Source organism: Manacus candei, unplaced genomic scaffold, assembly GCF_025592945.1.
Source record: "Manacus candei isolate 608988 ecotype Guabito, Panama unplaced genomic scaffold, ASM2559294v1 h1tg000037l, whole genome shotgun sequence".
Lineage (NCBI taxonomy): Eukaryota > Metazoa > Chordata > Aves > Passeriformes > Pipridae > Manacus > Manacus candei.
In genome coordinates, this window is record NW_026138085.1 from 12,925,256 (window position 1) to 12,943,767 (window position 18,512).

Consider the following 18,512-nt stretch of genomic DNA (forward strand, 5'->3'; position numbering starts at 1 on the left):
TCAAAATCAAAACATTCGGAAGAACCTGCTTTTCCTCCCACTATTTTTTAGACAGGACACTTTCAAATCCATTTGTTTCCCTACCTCTTTGGCACCCATTTCCGAAGTGTAGGATTTCCTCCTGGAAAAGGGCACCCTGGCTCCAGGCCCAGAATTTGGGGTGTTTGGGATGCTCAAGAGGTTGCCAGGATGCAGTCCCTCAGGCGATATGGACCACACTGAAAGCCCCCTCCAGCCAGTACAACGACCTCCAGAGCAGGGGGTTTCCTGCCAGGAGAAAACACCCCCAAACCCACCACTTTTCCACAACTACCCCTGCACAAGCTGTAATTTCCTGGAGTGATGGCAAAAGACAGGATGGATCCTGCCTTCACCCTCACATCCCTTCTCCTAGGAGGCTAGGGTGGGTTCAGCAGTGAGAGGCCCCTGAGGCAGTCCTGCTCCAGCTGCACCCCAGCCCTGGTGCAGGGGTCTTGCTCCCCCTTCTCCTCTCCCAGGAGACGACACTCCCCGTGCAGGGGTCCTGCTTCCATTATCCCACCCCCAGGATGGAGATCCTCAGTGCAGGGGACCCCAGGGCCAGAGCACTCCCGAAGCATCCCGGCCCAGGGCGGGGACACCCCGGGGTGGAGGGGGCCGAGGGCCAGCCCCGGGGGCGGGCGGGCTGCGGCCGGGGGCCCTGCCCGCGGCTCGGGGGTGCAGAGCACCCTCTCCCGGCGCTGCCTGTCAGCAGCTGCTGGACTTTTTTTTTCATTTATTATTTTTTTTAATTATTTTTTTTCTGCCTGCCAGTTGGGGCGGCTCGTCCCGTCCCATTCCGTCCCGTCCCGCCCGGTGCCGCTCGCCGGGGGATGCCGCGCCCCGCGCCCCGCGGCTGAGCGGGTCCCGCCGGGGCTCCATGGGCTGCACCGGCAGCGCCCTGCGCTGCTGCCCCGTCGGTGCCGAGGTAGCGGCTGCGGGGGCTTTTTGGGCTGGGCTGGGGTGGGCTTGGGCTGGGCTTCGCGAGGGGTCGGGGTTCGCGTGGGGTCGGGGTCCGTGGGGCCGGGGTCCCGTGGGACCCAGTGTACGTGTTGCCGGGGTTTGATGGACCTGGGATTCGCGTGGGGCTGATGTCTGTGGGGAGCGCGGTTTGCATTGCTGGGAACGTGGGTCCCCCTTGCCCCGGGGAGTGGCGGGGCCGGGCAGTGCGGCTGTCCCCGGCTGCGTGGGACCCCGCCGGCATTGTGGTGGGGGAGCTGGCAGCGGGAACAGCGGGAGGTGGCAGCGACCTGCCCTGCTGCTCTACCCTCCTGCACCCCTCCGGGCTCACCCCCACATCACGGAGAAGTTCGTACTTCAGAGGATGCAGCATCTGGGATGAGAATGCCTGTTGGAAATGCTCATCCCATAGAGGAAAGGGATGGGTTCCCCCAGCTAGACCTCTGCCAGCCTCCCGCAGCATCCTCCCTTGTCCCAAAAGTTGTGTCCCTTTGTGCTGAAGGCACCACTTCTGTAGGGGAGCACTCCGAGTGCTCTGCAGATCTCAGTGCATCAGTCTTATGTGAGCTGAGATCTAGAAATTATCTGCTGATTATTATTATCAACATTTTTATTATTATGTTATTGTTATTTGACGTGCTCATGCTGCCGTAGTGCCCCACCATCAGCCTTGGGAGTTGTTTATGCAGTCGGATGTGCTGTACTGGTGTCGGGGAGTTGTGATCACTGGAGGGTGGCAGGGGCTGGAGGGAAGGCAGAAAGTCCCTGTGGTGCTGCTGTGCCCCCGGCCCCTTGCAGAGGCGGCTGTGAGAGCCCAACCACCGGGGACCACACGGCTGGAGCAGAACCCACTGCTGGGGTGTGCAGGGGGAGCAGGCGGAGAGCTCACACAGCCCCACAGCCAGCGAGTGCCTTTATTTACAGCACTTTAAGGCTTGGCTGCTTCTCCACATCATGGAAAAAAAATCCCACTCTTTGCTATGTCATAAGATCAGACACTTCTGGGCTGGTTTGTGACACTGAGAACTCACAGGAACGGGCATGGGACAGGGAGAAACAGCAGCCCTGAGGCCCCAGGTATCGAAAGCCACACATTTACCGAAATGCGGAAATTTGTCATTTGCCTGCAGACGCCTCCCTTCCTGCACTTGCCTGCCCTCCAGCCCTTCTGCTCAGCCCTGTGGCCTGCTCACCAAGATTCATGCACCATAAAACAGCCCTGCCACTGTGACTAAGTTGCAGGTTAATTCTGAAAGTAGAACCTAAAATCCCCATTATGGCTAAAAGGGGTAAGGGAGGCCATGGGGCTGCTCCTGTCCATGTTCTTGCCTCTAAGGTACCAAAAGGCAGGGTGGGAGACCTTCACCTCCCACTGCTGATAGGTGGACTCACAGAGCTGGTTGCTTGGGGTTGCTTGGGTTTTGTGGGAGACCTCAAACCCCAGGGGTGAGCCCAGCCAGAAGCCAGGTGCAGGTCATGGGGTTGGGGACTGTAATGGGGCTGGGGGCTGTGGAGGCTTTTGGGGCCAGTCCCAGGTTGTAGGTGACCTTGGGGAGCTGGTGCTGGGCTGGATCCAATGGGCGGATGGCATTCCAGGAGCCGCTGTGTGCCCTGGGGGAGTCGCCTTGGCAGCCTCATCCTTCTCCAGCACCAGTCTGTGGGCAGCGAGGAGATAAGGAGGTACAGACAGAACCCAGCCCTGAGCTGTAGACACTGTCCCTGGAGTTCCCTTCCTCTCCAGCTCCATCCACCCATGCTTGGCCACTCATGGTCCCCGCTTGCCCTTTGGTCGTGCTCCTGGCGTGAGAGAGACCAAGTCGCCTTCACAAAAGATCAGGGCTGAGGTTTGGCCACCTTCCAGGGCTGGGATGAATATATTTTGAAGATATAGGAACTACACACAGCAGGAGGAGCCACGGAGGGGTCAGGATGCAAAACTCGGGGCTGGCAACAGTGTGAAGGGTTTGCGTATGGTCTGCGGTACAGATCTGACTGCAGGAGAGGTGATAGTCATCTTGTAACACAGCCGTTGCCGGAGGAAAAACAGTAGCAGAGTCGAAGACAGGTCCCACGAACCTGTGCCAGCATTGCTCTGGCAGCACTGAGCATCTGCTGCAGGTCCTGGGGCGGTTTTAGGGTCATGGGCCAAATCCTGGCCCCCTTCTCCACAGCCACAAAGCAAAACCTCCTCCCCAGGAGCAGAGTCGAGATTTAAATACTCATTTCCTGCCTCTTGGTGATTTCCTTTGCTAGGTTGTATGGTTGAATTGCTTAATGTACTTGTAAAACAGGAAAAGAGGAAGAAAAATACAGTCCCCTCATGCTAAGCTGAAGCAGAGGTTGCAGCTGTGCCTCTGCACCGGTGCTCCACACCACTGGCATCCTTGGAGATGTCTCAGGTCCTGCTGGAAATCCCGATTAATCCATCCATAAACAGTTCCACTCCAGACTATTAAAAATATTTAGTTCTAGGAACGTAGATACTTTTGGTTTTTTCATAGCTGGAAAGTATTTTTTGGCAGAGGTTTCCATGCTGAGACCTTACAGGATAAGCTGTGCTGCGGATGGTCCCCACCTGCAGGATGTTTCAGGCTGCTTCTTCCCCTGGCCAAAGTTGTTCCAGCTGGAGCAACTCCCAACCTTCTCCTTTCACACACAGTGGATGCCAGGATTGTTTTCCAGCTCTCCAAAATGCGCCTGATACCAGAGGCCCGGGTGCCACATGCTGCTCTGGAAGCGACAGCAGAAGGTGCCTCTATATTTCAATGCTTTCAGCCACATTTTGCTTTTCACCCTGGCTTTGGCAGTGGAGCTTTTATCCCAAAGGACAATGGAGTGGTTAGGAGTAAAATTAGCTCTAGACACTATTTTAATTGCTCCTAGAGGTAGGAAGGTGCCTCACTCGTAGCCTCAGGGCAAGTATTTAGATTTGTCTGCTGATGCTGGTGAACCTCTTGCTCGCTTCAGCTGTTTCTGAGCTCAGTGCAGTGTCTCAAATCATCTTCCTTGAGAGGCCAAGGGGCTCTAAAGCCCTATCCCACTGGGCTTGGGGTGTGGGAGAGAGGTGAAGGTTCCCTGGATCTGTGCTGGGGACATTGCCCATGCTGTGGAGGTGACCAGCCCTGGGCTCTCTGTCCTTTGCCAGAGAGCAGGACACATGCAACAGAGGTGGTTTGGTTTGAGGGGTTTGGGGGTCCCTCCTGTAGGTGGTAACAGCATCTGCTTGCAGAAAGGCTAAGATCATCCAAACTGGGGTCTGTGTGCCCCCCCTGTGTCAGGATGGTTCCCACACACAGCCTTTGCTGTGTGGGATTCCTGTGATGCCTTCAGGCCTCCAGAGCCCCAACTGCTCATCCACCGCCCTCTCTCCCTCCACTCCCCCACTCCAAAACCCATCACAGGACGTGGATACATTAAATAGCAGGAAGATGCACATCAGCATGAGGGGTGTGCAGGGGACAGGTTGGGGTCCCTGGGGGCCGTTTGCAGGCAGAGCTGTCGGGGCTCAGCAGCACCCCAGGGCACTCCACAATTTCAGGGTGAGCTGTGTGGACAAGGAGAACAAGCACTGTGAATCCTGACTGCCGGGTGCCTCCTCGCCACGTTTCCTGGGCCACGTTCAACGCCACGGCCGCTCGCGCCATAGAAGGGAAGATAAAGCCGTGGCTTCCCAGCAGCTCAGAGTTCTCCTGCTCTCTGGAACTGCGCCTCCCTCCAGCTTCAGAAGGGGGGCTGCAGGGGAGGCAGAGGCAGGGACGCCTGTTTGCTTTCTCTTGCTTTTTTTCCCAAGCCAGGCTCCCTAATCTGGCTGTATTTGGCCACGCTGCTGTGACAGTGGGGGAGCAGCTGGCACAGGGGGGTCTCCGGCTCCCCACAGGCAGCAAGCAGGGCTGGCTTTGGTAGGGACCAGTATTTTTGGGGTAGCTTTGCCAGGAGCTGGAGAGCAGCAATGTGTCTGCAGGTGGCTTTTCTCACCCATGGTGCATCTGTGCCTCTGCCCAGAATCCCGACCTGGTGATGGGCATCAGGGGCCAGACTCGCCCTGCGCCGGTGGAGCCGAGCTGTTGGAGCGGGCGAGCTTTGCTTCTATCTTTCAGCAACTGATAAAAATATATCCACTTCTTTTTTTTTTTTCTCTCCTCCCCTCCAAGTGACTAAATTAAACCCATGCAGGGCTGGAAGGCATCCCACGGAGCTGTGTTGCTGGAGGCAGCTCCCGGCTCTGGGTTATCTCAGCCCCGTGGCAGCAGTGGGAGTGCGGGAGCGCGGGGCTGAGCGGCACATTCCTGCGCTCCTGAGGTCATTGCTTGGCCACCGCCAGCCCTCTCCTGCTGCCAGCCCTGCACAGGGTCTGCATCGCCTCTGATTTATGGTTATGTTTCATTTCTCACTCCTGCTCCAGCATGGGATGTGTCAAAGCCCAGCTGTGTGATGCACTGGCAAAGGGGTGTGTTTGGGGGACTGCAGGTTGCCAGAGACCCTGAGCATCCCAGGACAGGAGGAGGGTGGCAAGGCAGTGCCACAGCCGATGCCCTGCCAAGTGCTGCCTGCTCTCCCCACCCAATGTTTTGCTGCTGGAGTCTATTTTGCACCAGCACCATGTCAGGGGGGGTCGGGGGGGGAAGAGTTATGAACATCCCCCAGGTTTTCCATCTGAATGCTGCACGGTGAAGTGTCTGGGATACAGGGAAGTGGCATGAGCTTGAGGCTGACTGATGAGCAGCACGTGCACTCCCATGGATGTTCAGGGCTGGGAGAGGGCAGGGGGCTGAGGAGGGCCCACTGCTGCTCGGGCACCCGTGTTTTAGCGGGATTGAAGAGTGCTCAGTGCAGGGTGTCCTCTGCCTGCAGACGCCCCCTTTGTCCCCCCCTGCTCCAGCCCCTTCTCTTTCTGCCAGAGACAGCTAAAAGCCCAGCAGCAGAGGGGATCGGCTTCCCAGGAGCTCACAGCTTTGAAGACAGAGAATGGTGAGACAAAAAGTGTGTTTTACCCCTGCTGTGCTTTCTCAGTGTGATATTAAGCAGCCTGCACAGGGCTGGGGAGGATAGGGATGATGATGGCTGCAGGTGGTACAGGAGGGCAGACAGGGCATCCCAGAGAGAATGGCGTCCTAGAGCCAATGGCATCCCATCCTCTCAATCAGACAGGTCACCCCCAGGACAGGAGGCCTAACAAGCTTTGTGTCCTCTCTGAGCCTGCCAGCACCACCCCAATTAGTGCTATTTGGACCAGTGGGATGGAGGGAGGTATTTGTCCAGTGGGAGGAGCACAGGGCTGGCCACCGTGCTGGCAGGTTGGCTGCCCAGGATGTCCAAGCAGCCTGGGTACAGGATGTGGCCAGTGCTGTTTCAGCCGTGTTTGTCTTGCAGCCAATGCCTCCCTGCTTTCTGAGGATGGGAAAAAGAAGGCAGTGCTGCCAGAGGAGTGGACAGAAAGTGCAAGATTCCTCCAAGGCCAGGAGGAGGAGGAGCAGCTGCAAGATGCTGGCTGGGCAGGCACCACAAGCATCATCCAGGACATTCACATCCAGGTTGGTCAGAAAGGCACGTGCTGCTGGGGGCAGCAGCTGGGGGCCAGCCAGGACTTCCCAGGCCATGATCACAGACCTGGCACATGCTGGGAGAAGGAAGGGGTTAGGAAAATGTTAGGAAGCCCGAAGTGGTGTGGCTCTGCATCCCTCAAGCTGGTGTTTGTCATCTCCCTGCTTCCCAGGTGGAAAAGGCAAAAGAGCTGGAGCTGAAGGAACAGTTTGATGCCCTGAGGAGAGAGCACACAGAGACCCTGCAAGGTGCATGTCAGGGCAGCAGGGCTCTTTGCAGCCCTCCTGTCCTCTCCTCCCGTGCTGCCAGTGCCCCTCTGGCTGCCTGCAGGGTTGCAGGAGTGCTGCTCCTCTGCTCCCCAGAATTGTGGGGCTCAGGTGGGGCTTGCTGCCCCAATGTCCCCAAGCCAGTGACATTCAGCTCGTGTCCCCCTTGCAGAGCTCCAGAGAGCACATGAGAAGGAGAAGCTGCTGCTGGCAGAGTCCCACCACAGGTCCCAGGCGGCCTTACAGGTACCTGCAGAGAAATCCCTGGGGAAGGGGTGCTTGTGGAGGGCTTGAGCACCAGCTGCTGGTTCAGCCATGGTGCCCCATGCTCCTCAGTGGCCATCCTGGTCCCTGGTGTGCCCAGAGTCCACGCCAGCTCCTCCAGCCCTGGAGTTATTTGGGCACCATAGCAGAGCAGTGCTCTGGCTCAGGAAGAAGTCCCAGATACCTCTCATCCTGTTTTTTCCCTGGCTGCCTTAGGAGACAATTCAAGCACTGAATTCCCAGCTGAAATCCTTCCAGGAGAAGATGAAGCGGGTGGAAGAGTCACTCTTGAGCACAGACTACAAGAAGCACATCCAGGTGTGGGGAGGGGTGTCAGGGAGGGGGCCTGCTCTGGGGTGCTGACTCAAAGCCAGGGGAATTCTCTGATGGACCCTGGCAGGGGGGCTGGAACCAGGTGGGAGCACAGGACAGCTGAAGGGGGGAGCAAAGCCTGTCCTGGGGAGGTGCACATGCTGTTGAGGTCCCTTGAACACAAGTGATGGCTCTGCAGGAGTATGGGAGCCCCAGCCCCTTCTGGGAGCAGGAGCTGGAGAGCCTGCACTTCGTCATCGAGATGAAGAACGAGCACATCCATGGCCTGGATAAGAAGCTGCTGCACCTGGAGAACGTGGTGGGTTGAAAGTGGAGGTTGCAGGTGGGCTTTCCTCTTTTCAACTCTCCTCCCCACCTAAATTCTGCCCAGAAATTGCAGCTGGAGTGAAGGTGGATGGAGCCTGGTTCCTGTCTTGGAGTGGGGAGGGGATGTGGGTGCAATGCCACCAAGCCAATGTTCCCCACAAGGGCAGGGAAGGGACTGTTCAGAGGTGGTCCCTCCTCACCCTCATGCCCCTCTTCCAGGAAGAGAAGAACCTTCTGCTGGAGGAGAAGGTGAAAACTCTCCAGCAGGAGAACGAGGACCTGCAAGTTCGCACCCAGAACCACTTGGTCATGGCAAGGTAAGTGCTGGTCCCACGTGCCCAGCGGGCTCCCCACTGCACTGGTGGCACCTCCAGTGGGGGGACGGGTGGCAGTGGGGGGAACACCTCACAGCCTGTGGTGGCACCGGGTGCTTTGCGGGGAGCTGAGGGGCTGGCGGGCGCTTTTCCCAGCGGCTCTGGCAGCACGTGCCATCTGCCCACAGGCAGCTGTCTGAGGAGCTGCAGGCCGCCCGTGGGGCGCTGGAGAAGGAGGCACAGCTGCGGGATCAAGCTCACCGTGAGAAGGAGGAGCTGCTGTACCGTGTGCTCAACGGGGGGGACGGCACCCCCTTCCCCCTGGCTGCCGGCGAGGTGCCCCTCATCGCCACGTAGCACAGCACCCATAGCACTGCGCGCTGCCAGGGGGGCTGCCGGGGCTTTCCCCAGCTGTGTGAGCCCAGGGCTGCTCTCACAAGTGCCCCCCCAGCCAGGGCAAGGCTCCGGGCTGGCCGAGCCCTCGGGGTGCCCCGTCGGACCGGAGTAATGGAGCATTTCACAGGACACTTGCGCCTGCCTTTCCCCAGCCCGTGCGGGGCTGCAGAGGGACCCTGGCCACCCGCCCGTGCCATCCCTGCACCCCTTCCTCTGGTGGCAGTCTGTGGGGGGCTGTCTGGAGGTAAAAGGCGTCAGCCAGGACACATAGGCTTGCATTGGGCCGATCTGACCCAGCGCTTGGCTCTGAGCATAACCAGCACCAGTGCTGCCCAGGGCGTGAGGCGAGGATGATGAGGTGCTCACTAGGATGGGGATGAGCACTTGGAGGATGAGGAGGGCACTGGGAACATGGCGTTAAGGTACCTCTGTAGGCAGGGCTCCCATCCCTGCCCTCCTCCTCCCATCACCTCCGTCACCTTCAGCAAATGTCTCCCAGGGGTTGCTCCTACAGCCCATGTCTGTCCCTGTTCACTGCCACAAAGACCCCAAGCCCTCCTTGTCCCCGCTGCCCATCAGCAGCACCACCAACCCCATCTCCTGCCCCAAAGCTGGGCAGAGGCTGCGTGCCAGAGCTGCACATCGGGGAGCAGAGCATCCTCCCAAGGGACAGCAGGCTTCAGCAGGTCATATCCTGCTCCAAGCCAGTGCATCCCCAACAGGGAAGATGCTGCCAGCATGGCTGTGGGTCAGGGCTGGATGCACACAAGCACTTTCCACTGGGTGCACGAGTGTGGTGGGACAGTCACTGCTCCGGGGCTGTCACTGACCTGTCCCCTCCCCAGGGCTGTTTAGCCAGGGGTGTGCATGTGTGTGTGTGCACATGCGTGTGCGTGCGTGCGTGCACGTGTGTGTGTGTGTGTGTGTGTGTGTGTGTGTGTGTGTGTATGTGCACCAGGCCAATGTGCTACTGGCTGTAACAATTACAAGTTCGTAAGAAGCAGCAACCTCAAGAATTCCGTGTCGGTGGTTTTGGTAACTGGTGCAGGAACATCCCAGAGTGGGGCTGTGTGCTCTGAACCCAGTGTGGTGGGAAGATGGGGAGGGTGGGAGCAGACCCCACAAAGACACGACAAGGGAGCCCCAGAGGAGATCCCTACAGCTGATCCCTCTTTTCCTGCTCCTTCCCTCTTTTCATTCATTTCAATGGGCTCCCCAGCACAGAGCAGACCCCGAACCTCCCAGCCCTGCCAAGGCAGCAGGGCCACTGCAACAGCTGCTTCCGTCCTTTGTGCTGACCCTTACCAGGAAAAGAGCAGCTGAACGAGGCAGCCAGGAAGGCAACACGGATGTGGGGTCCAGCTCTTACCCACACACCTCCACGATGTGCCCAGAGGGGGAATAGGGGTGCCTGTTTTGTCAGAAACATGTCCCCCCAGGGCACCTACTGCTCCATGCATCATCCAAGCATCTCCTTGGCTCTGGGGATGGGTGGTGGGGCACCTTCCAGCTTCGCCCAGCAAGCTCAGGGATGTGGGAGGACATGCCAGGTGCTGTAGCACCAAAGCAGAAGATGCCACAGGAAATCCTGCCTGTCTGTATCTGAAGGGGACAGGATCTCTGGGAAAAGGAGATGAGGTTGGTGGGGTCTGGCATCCTGTTCTGGACACCTGGTACCATGTCCCACCACCCCAAAGGCAGATCCTGTGTGTGACCTGGAGAAATGTGCCTGGTTCTGGGAAAGGGGAGCACTGGGAAATGAGAAGGAGGAATAAATGCGTGCAGAGAATGACTTGCCCACGGTAAGGAGGAAAAAGCCTGGACCAGGAAGTACCTTGGCAGTCAAGGGGGGATAGGCAGGTCAGCCCTGCCTGACTCAGGGTGCCTGGGCAACATGAAGGGTCAGGGCACCACAAGAAGCCTTTGGTCCACTGTGAGCAGCTGAGGGACCAGAGTGGGCAAGGGGCCAGAGGGACAGTGGGGCCCTGCACAGAGAGATTTCAAAGGTAAAAAAAAGTGCACAACCCAATAACAGCAGCAAAAACATTTGTTTGCTTTATCCTCTCCAAACAGAACTCCTTCTGCCGAGGCTCACTGTAAGGATTTGAGTTGCTCAGGGAGGTTCACCAGACCAAGGGGAAGCAGCTCTTGCAGCTGTGGCAGGGCTGTCCCCCTCTGCAGGCCAGGACCCTCAGCCCAAGGGGCCTCCTTGCCCCTGGGCACAGGATGGAGGGAGCCAGGCACTCAGGGATGAGCCATCTCCTTTTATTGCCCTGGAGCAGATGGGCACAGGGCAGTCCCACGGGGCTCCAGAGCCACTTCCCTGGCTGTGCTTCCTGGTGGCTCCCAGGGAGCTGCCCCTTCAAGCCAATGGCCCTCAGTGCTGTGCCATATCCCATAGCCAAAGTAAATAAGGAAACCTGGGGACAGACAGAATAAGGTGTGTATGGAGTGTTTCTCTTCCATCCGCTCCCAACCACAACGTGCTCACCCCTTCCCGTCCCTTTGGGCCGTGTACCAGAGGACACGGTGCTCCCACCACCCCTGGACATTGAAGTTCAGCATCTCCTCCCTCGCCCACCACTGCTCTGAGCAGCATCAGTGCCACAGGCTCTCAGACCACCAGAGCTTCACCCAGAGAGGCTGCTGCCAGCTCCAGGAGCTCAGGGGTGGCCGTGCTTACCGACAGCCATCCAGAGCAGGTACCGCAGCCAGGCGGCCGCGCTGAGCCGGGCCATCAGGATGCTGTTGATGGAGATGCTGAGGATTGGCAGGAAGGGCAGGCAGGGAACCTGCAGGAACAAAGCACAAGGGAATAGGGTCTTCCCTTCTCCCAGACGCACGAGCTGGCCTGCAGACAGGGGTTTCACAGCTAAATTCAGCTCTTTGCTGCTTTGGCTAGTTGCTGACAGGTGAGGAGAAGCCCAGCCTGGCTGTGAGGCTCAGAGAGCCAAGCTGGGGGGACTGCAGCCTGTGGAGGGTGGTTTGGTTTACGTGTCCTGCACTGGGGCAGGAGCTACTGCAGGATTTGAGGGGGGAGGCAGAAAACCAGTAGCAACACCAATCCAGGGTGTCAAGGCCAAGTATCTTTTTACTGAAGAGCATCTCTGATTCCTGCAGCAGGCACTGGACTCATTAGGGACTGCAGAAGGTGTCCCTTCAGCCTGCAGGACATGAGGGGAAGAACCAGGCAGCCTTCATGGTCCCTATGGAAAACCCTATGAGTTGCATGCTGCCTCCAGCAGTGCTTTATTAAGGTGGATACGGCAAAGATCTGCCTGACCTAAAGCAGAGGGAACACCCCCCAATGCCACATCACTCTTTCTCCATGGGGACGTCCCTAGGGCTGGGCTGAGTGCTCACCATGAAGGATGCTCTGTCTCAGCTCTGAGGCTGCCTCCAGATGAGCAGAGCTGTTGCCAGGATTCCCAAGAGAGGCAGAGCCAGAGCTGCAATGCACCAGGCACCCCCAGCCCGCAGGCAGGGCAGCCCAGCAGTGCTCACCCAGCTCAGGGCACAGACCAGGGCAGCTGTGGAGGGACCACGGCAGTGTGTCAGGGCAGCACTTCCCCAGGCAAGGCCCATCCCTCTCCTGTGATGCAGCACCCAGGCTGCCATGGTGGGACAAAGGACAACGGGGAGACAGGGCTGGGTGTCTTGTCATGATGGGTTTAACTTTTCTCTCCAGTCTGGGAAGCAGAAGAAGCTTGAGGTTTCCCAAGATCCCATTGGGGCAGCCAGCTGTGTGGCAATGGGGAGAGGGCAGGAAGGAGCCAGGCAGATCCTGCATCCTGCTGGGTGGTTTTCACTGAGCAGGAACCTGCCTGAGATGTCCCCCGTGGGCCCCCCACGCTGGCTCCCTGTAAAGCCCATCCATCACTCCTGGGCGCACCTACGGCTGTCAGAGCCCAGGCCACTGCAGAGGAGGAACGTGGGGTGGGATGCAGGGGTGGCCGGACAAGGTGGTCCCACCAGAGCTGCACAGCTGGGACCTTCCTCACAGGATTGTCCCAAGTGCTGGGTCCAGGCCGATATCTGAGGGGCAGATATCGGATGTCAAGGCACATGAGTTTGCACCTGCAGTGCACTCAGGCCAGAGCCTTGTCCCAGACATGGGCACATCAGAAGCTGGGTGAGCCCTGTCCCTTGTCCCCAGCAGTCTCACCTGAGCAGCAGCACACAGCCAGCCACCATGGAGTAGGCCAGCAGTGTGCCGATGGACATCGTGTCCACCAGGGCTTTCAGGTCGAAGAGAAGGGCCAGGAGAGCTGCGGGGACAAGAGGCCCTCTCAGCCTCCCAGCAGAGCTCAAACAGCTACTGGTAAGCTAGAGAGAGAAAGAGGACACCCACCAAGCCCTGCTCAAGGTTAAGAGTAACCCAACCACTCACCCACCTGCCAATCCTCCAGACACCAGCGTTGCCACCACCGGGCACTGACGGCGACTAACTTTGGCCAGGGGTTTGAAGAGGAGCCCGTCTCGAGCCATTGCATACAGGATCCGTGGCATGGGGAACATGGAGCCCAGGAGGCTGCAGGAAGGGGAGGAGATGGGGGAAAAGACGGCAGGAATTCAGGAGGTGCCATCCTGCCTTTTGCTCCTCCACAGGGGCTCCCATTACTCTGTATAGTCTATGACCTTCTCAAGACCACTCTGACAAGACCATCACCTTCCTCACCACCAGATGATGGGCAGTATTTGGGGAAGAGATGTCCGCAGTCTCGAGGAGCCCTGTGCATGCCAGAACACCCCAGCCCACTCCTGTGGTCACAGTGCCATCTGACTACTTCCTCCAGCTTTGGGCTCAAAGCAGAATGCCGGGGGTTTGGCTGCTCTCCTTGATCAAGAGGGTACAGAGTTTGTGGGGAAGGGCTGAGGGATTTTGGCCAAGCAGGGAAATCAGAAGGAAGGGATTGGGAATAGCTCCTGGATGTGTTAAAATTCCAGTGCAACCTTGTTCTTAATCACAGAACTGCCATCAGAGGGTGCCTCTCACCTGGTTGTCAGGGCACACAGCGACCCTGCAGCCACAGTGTACTTTGCACTGCTCCAGCCAATGTACTCAAAAGCCACTGGGAGTGGGCTCATGGTGTCCAGGAGGTAGTAGGGCATCATCAGGGTGAGGGCGGCAGACACCCCAAAGTATGCCAGGAAGCAGATGAGGAGGGAGAGAATGATGCCCATGGGGATGGATCTCTGAGGGTCCCTCACTTCTTCTCCTGGGAAAGACAAGCTCAACTGTAGGAGCAGATGCTCATTTAGTGTGCACAGCATGCTAAGAGCCCAACTCAGGCTGGGGAGTATATCCTACATCCCTCCATGAAAGGGGACACAGAGACCTTCTAGTGAGGACCACTAGACCTCCCGGCCTCCAGGGATATGGGGATGGGGAATGTCTCTGCTTCAGGATTAGCCCAGATATGCCACGTGGACTCTTGTAGTTCCTCCTCTGAGCACAGAGGGCAGGAGAGGGCGTCTGCAGCACAGAGCTGGGAATGTGCCTGTTCCCAGCCCTGTAGCAGCTCCCAGGGCTGTGGGGACAGTCACTGCTTTGGCCCCCTGTCTTCAGGGGAGGGTCCCACCGGCATCACCCCCACCTCTCTTACCCGTGGTAGCAATGCAGTCAAATCCAACAAAGGCATAGAAACAGGTAGAGGCTCCAGCCAAGGTCCCAGTGAAACCATAGGGCATGAAGCCTCCCACCCCAAAGGCACTGGTCATGTTGTTGGCCATGGACTGGTTCCTGGGAGGAGGAGGAAGAGTCAGGCAGTGCAGGGGTGTCAGTGCAATGTGGTCCCAGGAGGGGGTCAGGCTGAACAGTCCATCCAACCTGCTCAGCCACTCAGCATCAACACAGCAGGGCTCAGGACTTTGGCTCTTTGACACATTGCCACCAGGGCAGGGAGAAATGGGAGAAAGCAGGATTTCCTGGGATAAAGCATTAGGGGGGTGACCCAGCCACACCCATCCCCACCCTGAAGTAAGCACAGGGAGAGCAGAGCCCCTCATACCCATTCTCATGGGAAGCTGCCCGTGGCAGGTCGTCCTCCCCGAGCTTCCAGTTGCTCAGGTCACCTTTGATGAAGCCACTCACTGTGATGAAGAGGAGGATGAGCACGTTGAGAGCTGTGAAGGCTTTGTTGACCATGGTGGACTCCTTCACTCCAAAGGAAAGAAGCCCTGGAGAAGAAAAAACTAAAACTGGCCGAGCCCCTGGATGACACCAGGGTAGACATTACTGGGGAGGGCAGAAAAGGAGGGGACAGTGGTAGAGTCAGGAGGACCTGCAGATTTCCCCAGATCCCCCTTCTGTTCCCCATTCTTTGCTCAGGGAATCAGCAAAGCCTCAGAGGGGTCAGCACAATCCTGAAGAGCCCACACTGGGGTGAGGAGCTTATCCTACCTGATGGAGGGTGGCACAGGGGGAGGCATCCTACCTGCCAGCAGGACCACCAGGCCAGCAGCAAAGGCATCTGGGTGCTCTGCCAACCCCACAGAGCTCATGGCCGCATGAGCACCCAAAAACCTCCCCATCTTCTTGCCGAGGAGCTGGTCGAAGGTAGCACTCCAGGCCCGGGCAACACTGGCAGTACCTGGGGAGAGGTGACATCTGGGGCAGTGATGGTGGTCCTGGGAGGTCTCAAATGACACCCAGGAAAGCCACCAACACAGCAAAGGTGGAGGGATCAAAAGGGCCTTGTACCGATGACGTAGGACAGCAGCAGATTCCACCCAGCGACGAAGGCCCACAGCTCACCCACGGTCACGTAGCTGTAGAGATAGGCAGACCCAGCCAGGGGCACCTGGGCCCCGAATTCGGCGTAGCACAGCCCTGCCAGGGCAGACACCACAGCTGCAATCAGGAAGGAGAGGACGATGCTCGGACCAGAGCTGGTCTTAGCCACTTCCCCCGCCAGGACATAGACCCCAGCCCCCAGCGTGCTGCCCACTCCCAGGGCAATGAGGTCCACGGTGGAGAGGCAGCGGCGGAGGCTGGAGCCCTCTGAGCTGCCTGGCACTTGTTTTCTGCGGGAAAGCATCTTTGGAACAGAGCGTAGGCGGCCCCAGCATAGCATCTGTGGGAGAGGAAAGCAGCAGGCAATGAAGATACTGCTGTCCCACGGGCACTGACCACCCTGGGATGTGACCCAAACCCAGCCTGAATGTTTTCCTTGCAGCTCCCACCATGCACACAGTGCTTTCTGGACTCCCTGGGTGCTGCCTGTTCTCTGCCAAAAAAACAGCCCTTTCCCAGGAGTTTCCAGGACTGGAGAACAAGGGATGCGTGGCTCCATATCCCATGGTGCTGCCAGGCCCTCCAGGTTACCCCAGAGCAAAGCAAAGCCTGTGCCACACACTCAGAATTCCATAACCTGCTACTTACTGGCTGTACGTGGCACATCCCTGCGGCACAGGGGACACAGGGCCATGCAATCCCTGCTGTGGTGTGGAGCCAGAGGGGACAGGGACCACCCCGGGGTAGTGCCCCACACACAGGATGGGGTGCTGTAAATCCTGTGGCACAGGGAGTCCCAGTCTCCAGGACAAATCCTGTATCTCCTAGAGGTGAGGGGCTGCTGCCTTCCCACCCCCCCAGCAGCACCCATCCACCGCACAACACCCATCCCGCCCTGGGCATCTCACCCTGAGGATTTTCCCTTCTCCTGCAAACAAACTACTTACTCCAGCCATCCTTGGGGCAAACTGCTCCAGTGGCAAGCTGGTGAGGAGGACGAGCACCAGGCAGCCCCCTTACACTCTCCCCTTAAATCCCTTTTGGGAGTGCCCCGGCCCTCCCCCTGCTGACCACCACTCCGGGCTGCACAATGGGAAATCTATGCAGAAATATTTTTCCCACAACGCCTTCCAAATCATACACACAGCCTGCAATGCTAATAGGCTCTGGGGCATTATTGAGGGAGTTTAGTTCACTTTTCCAAGCTGCCTGGGCAGGTGGAAGGGGGAACCCCTTCCCTCTGTTCCCAGTCCCTCGCACCAGGACCCACATCTCCGTCTGTGGAGAAGGTTTTGGAAAAAAATCCAGGCAGAAAGGAACCGAAACGTGGCCAGGTTTGGGTGCAGGGGTGCATGTACCTACAGCTGTGACTGTACCCAGGCTGAGATGTCCCTGGGGAACACAGAGGAAGGTGAGCAGGTCCCAGAATTGGCCACAGCAGTGAGGCAGAGGAGTGCAAACCCAGCTCCATGGGATGTTTGCAGCAGCGTGTGCAGCTGTAGCTCCAGAACCAAAGTCCTGAAGCTGCCTGCACTTCCCCGATATTTGGACACTGCCAGGGTGCATCCCACAGGGGCTGAGCAGCAGAGTGTGAGCAGGAGCTGGGATAAATCAAGGGCTGGGCTTAAATGAAGGCACAAGGCTGTGTAGATAGGGGTCCCAGGTGAGGCTGCTTGGGGTCAGTAAGTCACATGAGTGTCCTTGGGCACCAGCAAGGCTGTTCTGCAGGGCTGCTCCTGGCAGGGAGAGGCCATGAGAGGAGCAACAATGTGGCCTGGCTGGTTATCAGCTTCTTGGGAGAAGAGGACCAACTCTGGGCTCTAAGGAGAGGCTGGGAGATGGTGTTTGGGGTGAAGAGCTAACTTTGATTTTATTGTAGGTAGCGCTCAGGCTGAGTCTGCTTACAGTATTTGGAGACAAAACCCTCTTAGGCTGTGGTTCAGCACATCCTCTAGCTTTCAGCTTCCGAGGAGCAGAGGAAGGGAGCATCAGCCATGCAGGAGCAAAGCAAGGAAGGATCCAGAGCATCTAAAGCATAGGTATACGCTCTAGCCACAGGGCTGCCTTGTCCTGGCTGCATGGGGCAGCCCCACATCCCCAAGAGCACCCTGTGAGCTGCTGGGCCAACACCTCTGGGGCAGAGGGGCTTGGCACACCATGGCACAGCCAGGGGCACAGGGAGGAGAGCAGGGCTGTTGTCCCACACTACAGTGCAGGGTGAACAAAGCCATGCTTGTCACCCACGCCGTCTCACATGAGCGAGGTCTCCAGACATCAATGCCAGCCCAAGGGAACATTGCCCTGAGACAAAAACAGGGCACCAAGGAGCAGCCAGTGCTAGCTGGCCATGAGGGTCTCCCCCTCCCAGGTTGCCTCCAGGGGAGCACAGCCCTGTGGCTGCAGGACAGCCACCAGGTATGTCACAGCCAGCCTGGGGTCCCTGCTGCCCAGGACAGGCAGGGCTGAGCAGCTCAGATGCCATACAGCTCCAGAGAGCTGCTCAAGCCAGTGGGTACCACCAGGGCTTGGATGCCTGAAAAGTTACACACCAGCAACCTTTAGCATCTCCAGGGGTCCCTTGGTTTTATCTGGTGTCAGCCAGAGCACAGACACCACTGCCTGTGGCTCCTGGGGAGGCCCAACAACTCCTCCAGCCCTGCTGCAGCTTCTGTGCTGGTTGGGGCAAAGGGTGGTGGCAAAGAAGGAGGTGGGTTAGGCAGGGAAAGAAACGGCCTCAGGGCACTGCAGGCAGTGGTACAGCCTGACAGGAGCATCCCGGAGAGGCTCAGCATGCTGTGCTGCAAGGTCCTCTCATCCCTGTGTCTGCAACACTGGAGGGAAGGTCTGGGGGAAAACCAGCTCCCTGTGCCAGCTCTGGTCCTGCCCCACGGATGCTCATTGCAGAGCCTTGCTCAGCACCTTCCCCGTTAATCAGGTCCTGGGGTGCCAACCTCACCCTTCCTTCCTCCAGTTCTTGCAGAGGGTCAGGGCTGCACATTTCCCACCCTGGAAAAGGGGGGACGTGGCTGACAACAGGACCAGCCCGGGAGGCAGTGGGGAACCCTGCTCCTGGCATTCACCAGGAAACCACAGTGGGGGGTGGGATGGATGGGGATAAAGTTTCCGTAGCTGAAGTGCAATCACCGGCATTGCCTGGCACTGTGCCTGTCACCGCTGCTGGCACACGGCCCCTGCACCCACCGGTGGGGCTGTTGTGCCAAGTGAGCCCCTTCCCCATACCGGGGCAGGGGCAGGGTGCTTTTGCGGGCGGCACTGGGTCCCCCTGCACCGCGGGCACCTGGCTGAGGTCTGGCGTGGCAGCGGGTGTGGGATGTGTCCCTGGCCCCGCTGCCACGGCAGGCGGGGACTGGAGGGCTC

General features: G+C 58.4%; 2 protein-coding genes across 2 annotated transcripts; one reads left to right on the forward strand and one right to left on the reverse strand.

Annotated features, from left to right (window-relative positions):
* The first annotated feature begins 680 nt into the window (after window positions 1-680).
* On the forward strand, window positions 681-9,763 carry CCDC69 (coiled-coil domain containing 69). Its single transcript, XM_051794382.1, has 9 exons — window positions 681-946; window positions 5,877-5,946; window positions 6,349-6,509; window positions 6,692-6,767; window positions 6,958-7,031; window positions 7,266-7,367; window positions 7,561-7,680; window positions 7,908-8,005; window positions 8,191-9,763. The coding sequence occupies exons 1-9, from the start codon at window positions 899-901 to the stop codon at window positions 8,357-8,359; spliced, it is 918 nt and encodes a 305-aa protein (XP_051650342.1). The 5' UTR covers window positions 681-898; the 3' UTR covers window positions 8,360-9,763.
* Window positions 9,764-10,274: 511 nt separating this feature from the next.
* On the reverse strand, window positions 10,275-16,406 carry LOC127473998 (cationic amino acid transporter 2-like). Its single transcript, XM_051794285.1, has 12 exons — window positions 16,395-16,406; window positions 16,082-16,118; window positions 15,102-15,251; window positions 14,836-14,991; window positions 14,410-14,578; window positions 14,005-14,141; window positions 13,395-13,617; window positions 12,793-12,929; window positions 12,564-12,666; window positions 12,250-12,433; window positions 11,082-11,190; window positions 10,275-10,339 (listed from the first exon to the last, which is right to left on the reverse strand). Exons 1-12 carry the CDS (start codon window positions 16,404-16,406, stop codon window positions 10,275-10,277), a joined length of 1,482 nt encoding a protein of 493 aa, XP_051650245.1.
* Window positions 16,407-18,512: the final 2,106 nt, after the last annotated feature.

Bases quoted from the DNA above. Each gene is read 5' to 3' on its own strand.
- CCDC69 (XM_051794382.1), top strand. From the start codon at position 899: ATGGGCTGCACCGGCAGCGCCCTGCGCTGCTGCCCCGTCGGTGCCGAG. The intron at 7,368-7,560 runs GTGTGGGGAGGG...ATGGCTCTGCAG, and splicing joins ACTACAAGAAGCACATCCAG to GAGTATGGGAGCCCCAGCCC. The intron at 7,681-7,907 runs GTGGGTTGAAAG...CCCCTCTTCCAG, and splicing joins TGCTGCACCTGGAGAACGTG to GAAGAGAAGAACCTTCTGCT.
- LOC127473998 (XM_051794285.1), bottom strand. The intron at 15,252-16,081 runs GTAAGTAGTTTG...TCCTGATTGCAG, and splicing joins TTGCCCCAAGGATGGCTGGA to CTGTGGTGTCTGCCCTGGCA. The intron at 10,340-11,081 runs GTAAGCACGGCC...CTGGTCCCTCAG, and splicing joins CCTGCTCTGGATGGCTGTCG to CTGCTCACAGTGGACCAAAG.